Below are 7,558 nucleotides of genomic sequence, written 5' to 3' on the forward strand. Positions count from 1 at the left end.
GGTGGGATTAGAAGGAAGAGAGATCAGGGAGATGGAAGCCAGTTAGGATGTCTTTGCAGGGACCCAGGCCAGCCGTCTGGAGGAATGGGCCAGAAAGGGGTGGCCATGAACACACCCTGAAAGAGCTATTGTGGGTGCAGAGTTGTCAGGGAGCAGAACGTGCATGGGTGGCTCTTGGTGGGGTGGGAGGTGGTGGTCCCCATCCACCCACCCCCCACCCTCGCCCCGGCCCTCAGTCTGTTTCTCCAGCTATATCAGGAGGTGCTGACCGGCAGGATGGGATCCAGTCTTTAAAGCTGTGATTTTCAGTGGGGACAGTCATCCCAGCCCTGATCATACCAGGACTCTTAATGTAATTAGATGGGGGCTTTATTTTACCTGCAAATGTTTTACATCCGGCAACCTCCAGGTGGCGCAGGGGGAAAGGCTAGGAGTCCCACCATGAGCAAAAGGGCAAAAGCAGTTGAACTTTTGGCCAAATCCACAGCCTGCATCGTGAATTCACACGGGCAGGCTACTGGCTTTTGCGGGCAGGGCGGGCCCGCTTGCCCGCCCTGGGCGGAGGATGTCTGATCGTTGGCCTGGGCCCCCTGGCCTTGCGGACACTTGGTGACCATGGTCCGACTCTGCTCCCTCCGCAGGTGGTGGACGTGGCCAAGCTCATGAAAGCCTACATCAGCATGATTGTGAAGAAGCGCTACAGCACCTCACGCTCTGTGAGCAGCCAGGGCAGCTCCAGGTGAAGGCGGCCTGAGTCCACGCGAACTCGGCACCTGCACGCGCCACCCCCCGCCTCGGCCCCGCCGGCTCCCGCGTCTGTAGTCCGAATTGCGGCCTCCCGGGACTTTCCAGAAGCCCTTCGTTGGAGGGAGGTGTCTCGGGGGACCTTTCGCCCTGTCCATTCCAGCGACCGGTGTATTCAGATGTACCACCTTAACCCAGTTTTCAAAGCTTTACTTCTCTTAGATGACACATGCCTTAAAAAGAGAGGAAACGAAACGCACGCTGCCACCAAAGCAGCCGGAAGTGCCTTAACTCCATGGAGCCGACACGAACCCCCCCGTAACTGTGCTACTGAAGGGAGGTAGATGCTCGCCCCTGCTTTTCAGGAAGGCTTGCTGAGCTTGGGGTGGGGGAGGGGCGTCGATCCATCAATTCTGCACTAACCTCCCGGCCTGATTCCCCCTGGGAGGGAAGATGAGGGAGTGGGGAGGGGGACGGAGAGAGAGCGAGAGGGGATGGTCTATTTTAGGTGGAGAGCTGCTGGCAGCCTTCCTCACAGACGCCTATTAACTTTTTCTCGTTTCATCTTTAACGTGCATGCGCTTGCCTGTGCACGCATGTGTTCATAAACATCACTTTCATCATTGTTCCGTGAGCCTTGAAAGCGAAGGGAAAGAGGATGTGCAATGAATGGTGTAGCATCTGTATATTTTAATTGTTCAGAGTCAAGAGTCCTCAACTGTTACTTGGTAAGGTGGTTTTTATTAACAACCTGGAATCCTGGATTTTTCCTGTCTTTGCTGTATTTTAAAAGCCACATTTTTGACTCCAGTTTTGTTTTACGTGTAGCAAAGTCTGCAATCTGTGTCTGCTGTATCATAAACAGATATGCAGCCTGCAAATAACTGTATTTATAAACCACTCTTAAACAGCTGGCTCCAAGGCTGTTTTTAGAACTGTATGAAGTCACTTTGGAGTCTTCAGTTTCTAAGAGATTTAAGTTAAAAAAATGTTTCCTGGAAGGTTAGCTTGAATCACTCTGTGGGTAGATTGTGACTTAACCATGTTTGAATATGAGGGAAAGATGTCACCTTCCTTGAAAGCAACTTGAGCAAATCTTTAAAGGACCCTGACATTCAATGCTGAGGCTTTAATAAAATACACACCTATTTTATCCCAAGTTTATAATGATGACCTGAACAAGGCCCCTGTAAATAAATCAGCGTTTATGACCAGAAGAAAGGTAATCTGGTCTTGGACTTCTATTTTTATACAGAAAACTTGTAAAGACTTAGGCCAACTAAGTCTAACCACCAAGAGAAGAAACTTGCCTTATCCCTATGGATAGCCATGCGGAATCATTGTTTCTTGGCTCAAGAAAGTCTGACAATAAAAGATACTAGCTAACGTTCAGTGTCTTTTCTTTATGGGGTGGCTCTCAATACCATGTGGGCTTTGTGTTTTTGTTGGGTTTTCTTTTTAATGCTCAAGGCTTCAAAGGGTCAGAGCTGTGTGTTTCATGCACTTGATCATCAGGACTATATGTCAACCACGTAGTCATTTTTAGCAGCTTTTTAGACACAGAGCATGACCCCAAGAAAGCGAGGAAGATAAAACACCAGGTTCAGTGAAAGCACAGAAATCTGAGGACTTGAATTGTGGATATTAGACTGTCTCCTATAGCCGAGCCCCAAGACGCCTGATGGCAGAGCCTCTGTCCTGCCACCTGCTTGTGAGCAGAATTCCCAGGGAACTTGTCTAGCGACCAATTTCCCCCAAAGAACCGACACAGGCTCCTCAATCAGACATGGCACGTGACGTCACTGGTCCCCCCCCCCCAATGTCCTTCTCCTCACCTGTGTGTCCTTGTGTCCTGGATCCACCTCCTCCCAGGAGCAATCAGGAGGTGATCCCAAGCCAAGTGCCGCCCCAGCACTTGGCCTGGAGGTGACCAAACAAAGGTGAGCTAAGATTCCGGTATTTTGTTGTCATTGTTTTCATTTCAGGCCCCAAGAGCAGCCGGCAGAAGTGCCTTTTCCACTACTGACCACTCAGGACTTCCTGTGTAACTTCTCATACCCCAGAAGGGTGCCCCGCGCCCCCAGTCACATATGAGGAACTAGGCAGAGACAGGCAGAGTGGCTCGGCTGAGGCATTGCAGCAGCACCAGACTTGGACCCAGGTCTCTTTACACAGAAGCTTTTACCCATCAATAGCTTCAACTTAACATTTTATTTAGAAGTAATTAGAGATTCAGGGGAAGTTGGAATAGAAGGTACAGAAAGGCCTCTACACCCTTCACCTGGGTGTCCCCAGGGGTAACATCTCACACAATCGCAGAAAAGATCACAGCTAAGAAACAGTTTCCTCCATCTGTGGTTTATTCTGATTTCACCAGATTGACAGGCACTCATTGTGTGTGAGACTAATAGGTTTGTACACATGACCTATGGAGTAATGTTGAGTCTCTGCTTATTACAGAGAAAGGCATCAACATGGACAACTAGTTGAACAACCTCGTTTTTATATTCTAATTTTTAATTCTTTTAGAAGATAATACACATAGGTGAGGTTTTTCTTATTCAAACAGAGTAAAATGACTTTTCCACCCAGCTGGGATCCCCTGATTTACCCAATTTAATTCCCCAGAAACAATTACTTTTACCATTTTTTAGAATGTCCTTCCAGAAATATTCCAAGCATACACTCACATAAATATTCCCAACCCCTTCCATTTTAAGAAATGCACAAAAGCATAAACTCTCTTGCACCTTCCTTTTCTCCCAAGGTATTTTAGATATGATTGCACATGGTATCTCTAGAGGTGCCTAGTCATTTTTGTGTCCTAGACAGCTTTGGAGAGGAAAAAAAAGCCCACTTGATTTCTCTCTAAAAATAGTTCAGAAATGTAAGAAAGCAAACATTTGTGAGACTTTTTACTAAGCACCTTAAGTTGGGTCACATACGCGCTTATAGTAAAATTCTGTATTTAATTTATCTCATCCATTGGGATCTTTGATATATTCTAGAAATACATGTGTCCTCTGGGTATACAAATGCGTGCTTTAAAGAACATAAAAATCCTCATCCACTAAACCTTATTATCTATTAATAGTGAACAAAACAATATATAAAGCTGAAGACCTGTGTTTGATCCCTGGGTCAGGAAGATTCCCTGAAGAAGGGAATGGCAACCCACTCCAGTATTCTTGCCTCGAGAATCCCATGGACAGAGGAGCCTGGCAGGCTACAGCCCATGGAGTCATACAGGGTCGGACATGACTGAGTGACTTTGACTTGCTCACCCAAATTTAACCAGCACCTTTATGCCTGTTTTGTACAACTGACCAGAGAAGCATCGTGATATTTGGGAAAGCATTGGATCTGGATTATAAGTTTGGCATTACCATTTTCAAGTCTATAATTTTGATCTTTCAGGTCAGAGATCAGGAAACTACAGCCCAGAGACAAACTGCTTTCTAAATAGAGAGTTATTGGAGCACATCTCTACCTGTTGATTTGTGTGGTATCTAGAAGTGTGATTACCATTCAACAGCAGAGTTGACCAGTTGTGATGGGAGTTCTTGCAAAGCCCAAGTATTTACTCTCTGGTCCTTTGTGGAAGGAGCTTGTGGACCCCTGTTTTAAGTAATTACAGAAGTATACCATCTCCTTTTTGATCAACTGTTGGCTCTAGTTAGGATTTTGATTCCACGTATCAGACATAGAATAGAGTCCCTGGTTTTGGATCTGTTGCTTGGTGTTGTCCACCATATTGAGTGACCTCCTTGATCAGCCCTCTTTGCACTTATCATCAGCACAGATCTGGTTTCTACCTGATCAGTCCCTAGATTTTGACTCAAGCTTCTTCAGGACAGAAAATGTCTTCTGTCCACATGCCCTAAGGAATCCAGCATGGCGCCCACTGGGAACGTCCCAGAAGCTGAATTTAGCCAGACAGAGTGATCAAGTCTCAGCCCCAACTCTCAAGACGTTGTGGGGATCAGAAAAATGCAGGTGAGGATGCTATATGACCACACAGGGTGACACAGCAGTGGTTAGGTGAGTTCCAGGTGCCCAAGGCACGTAGGTCCGTGTGACCGGGAGGGGGGTGGGGGAGCGCCCTTGAGGGGGAGCCTCGAGAGTGGGGCATCTTGGTGGGTCTTGCCCTGTGGCAGAGGGGAGGGGTTCCTGGGGGGAGGGCCCCTCAAGGAGCCTGAGCACAGAGATGTCAGCATGTAGCAGGTGTCAGGACGAAGGTCAGAAGCCATGTCCTAGCCCCCCAGCCCCAGATGGCATCTTTCTTGGTCTCCATACTTCTATCTTTGGCACCCTTCACCAACCCCATATGCTATTCTCCACAAACAAGTTGCCCAGAATGTCTTTATCAAACATAAAACCAAATATGCGTGTGTACTCAGTCGCTTCCGTTGCGTCTGGTGACCCTATGGACTGTAGCCCACCAGGCTCCTCTGTCCATGGGATTCTCCAGGCAAGAATACCGGACTGGGTTGCCCTCCTCTAGGGGATCTTCCAAACCCAGGGATCAAATCTGAGTCTCTTAGGTCTCCTGCATTAGCAGTCAGGTTCTTTACCACCTGTGCCACCTGGGAAGCTCAATATGCCCTTGCACTAAAAACTCTCCTATAACCTAACCAAAAGATGCGCTGTGTTTTCTGCCCGCCTGCGTCCAGCCTTGTCTGATGCACATTCTGCCTCACCCATGTGTCAGCCCATATTGCTGGCTCCAGCTGAGTGGCACATACTTTGGCCGGCCGGCCCTGCTTTAACTTTGCCCCCCTTTTGTCAGCCCCCCAACTTAGAGCATTCTTCAGCCCAGCAGTGGGAAGGTGACCCTGACGTTTACTGCTGAGACCTAGTGTCTGAGCTCAGGACCACAAGAGCTGTAATTCTCCAGCACCCAGTGTTCTGGCAGCAGTGACTTGCTGGCAGATAAATTCATCTCCAGGCTCCCCAGGGAAAACAATCCCACTTTGTAGTGTTTGCTAATTTCCAGGGTGGCAGTATTCCCACTATGGCTGATTGCAAGCTCTGAGGTGACACTGCTGAATGCAGAGTTGAAATGAGATGCATAGCTGACTCCCCAAAGCTGGTAGAAGCTGGGTCCTTCACCCCCAACAGAAAAGACTCATCAATAAATAATTTTTCAATAAAAAGCAGCATCTTGGAGAAAACCCTCTGAAGGAAGTAAAAAGGAAGATATTTAGAAAGCCTGCAGCATTTTAAGTGAGGGAAAGATGTGGGAAATTTAAAGATATTTTCGAAGTATAGAGACAGTGCCTATCTTTAGTTCACCCAGGCACTTTTATTTTCTCTTTCAGGTAATAACATGATCAGAGTTGATGAGCAGTTTGAGACATAAACAGGGTCTACTGTCCCAGAAGCATCCAGACGTTTGTTTGGTGGGAACCAGTTGCCAGATTAGAGGTCTCCCCATTCCCTCCTGACTTGCCAGGAAAGAAAATGAATAATTCCTCTAACGTCTTGAGGGAAATCGTTCTCTGTAAGTTTACTTGACACTGAGGAAATTTAATAGTCCTCTTGATTAGAGATAAGATAACCCCAAGAATAACACCAACCAGAACATAATTAACTTAATTTACTGAGTATTTACTACATTCTTGCTGTTTAGATAAAAAAGCAAAACACCATCTCAGCGGGGTTTGCCACGGAAACCCAAGAATTATCTAAATTGCTTAGAGCCTGAGAGTTGAAAGTGTTAGTCAATTAGTCATGTCTGACTCTGCAACCCCATGGACTGTAGCCCGCCAGGCTCCTCTGTCCCCGGAGTTCTCCAGGCAAAAATACTGGAGTGGGTACCCATTCCCTTCTCCAGGAGATCTTCCCAACCCAGGGATCAAACCCAGGTCTCCTGCATTGCAGGCAGATTCTTTACCATCTGAGCCAGGAAAGAAGCCGAGCCTAACTGGAGATAAAATACATAAATACATGAAGCCAGCATGTATAAATAGATATGCTGACCACTGCATATGTGTTGTGTCCAGAAAACAAGAATTAGAGGAGGAAAGTTTTCAAAGGTGAATAATGAGCCAGAAAATGCAGGTTTGTGATGTGTGGTGTGAGCTCATGCCAGCGGAACGAATCATTCCTTCTCATACTCCCCTTTCCCTTTGACCATCTCTCTCTGATGTGACCAGTGGCTTTAGTTAGCATTTGCTCAGCACATGTAATGGTTCTGGCTTGGTGTCAAGTCATCATCATCTCATTGTGTCCCCTCAGTGGCCATGATGTAGATGCTGGCAAACCTATTTAATGCTGAGGACATTGGGGTTTAGAAGGCCATTTATTTAACTAGCTGTAACAGCTTTGTTGTGTAACAAGTCACTCCAAAATCCAGTGGCTAATACAACAAGCCTTAATTGAGAGCGTGATTCTATGGGGGGCAGTTTCCCTGATGGTCTCACTCATGACTCTGCAGCAGCCAGTTCTCTTTGTTGATCTTGCCTTGTCTTTGTCCTGTGCCTGTGAGAGTTGGACCATAAAGAAAGCTGAGCACTGAAGAATTGATGCTTTGAACTGTGGTGTTGGAGAAGACTCTTGAGAGTCCCTTGGACTCAAGGAGATCCTACCAGTCCATCCTGAAGGAGATCAGTCCTGGGTGTTCATTGGAAGGACTGAGGTTGAAGCTGAAACTCCCAATACCTTGGTCACCTGAGGCGAAGAGCTGACTCACTGGAAAAGACTCTGATGCTGGGAAAGATTGAAGGCAGGAGGAGAAGGGGACAACAGAGGATGAGATGGTTGGATGGCATCACCAATTCCATGGACATGAGTTTGAGCAAGCTCCGGCAGC

General features: G+C 47.0%; 1 protein-coding gene across 4 annotated transcripts in view; it reads left to right on the plus strand.

Moving 5' to 3' along the window:
• Window positions 1–2,130, plus strand: part of MYO10 (myosin X) — a 256,726-nt gene extending 254,596 nt beyond the window's left edge. For all 4 annotated transcript variants that reach the window (XM_061129313.1, XM_061129312.1, XM_061129311.1 and 1 more), the window contains one exon: window positions 642–2,130. In XM_061129313.1, the coding sequence (XP_060985296.1) occupies window positions 642–743 (102 nt within the window). In that variant the 3' untranslated portion in view covers window positions 744–2,130. The remainder of the gene's footprint in view (window positions 1–641) is intronic.
• Window positions 2,131–7,558: the final 5,428 nt, after the last annotated feature.

This window comes from Dama dama, chromosome 25, assembly GCF_033118175.1.
Source record: "Dama dama isolate Ldn47 chromosome 25, ASM3311817v1, whole genome shotgun sequence".
NCBI classification, from domain to species: domain Eukaryota; kingdom Metazoa; phylum Chordata; class Mammalia; order Artiodactyla; family Cervidae; genus Dama; species Dama dama.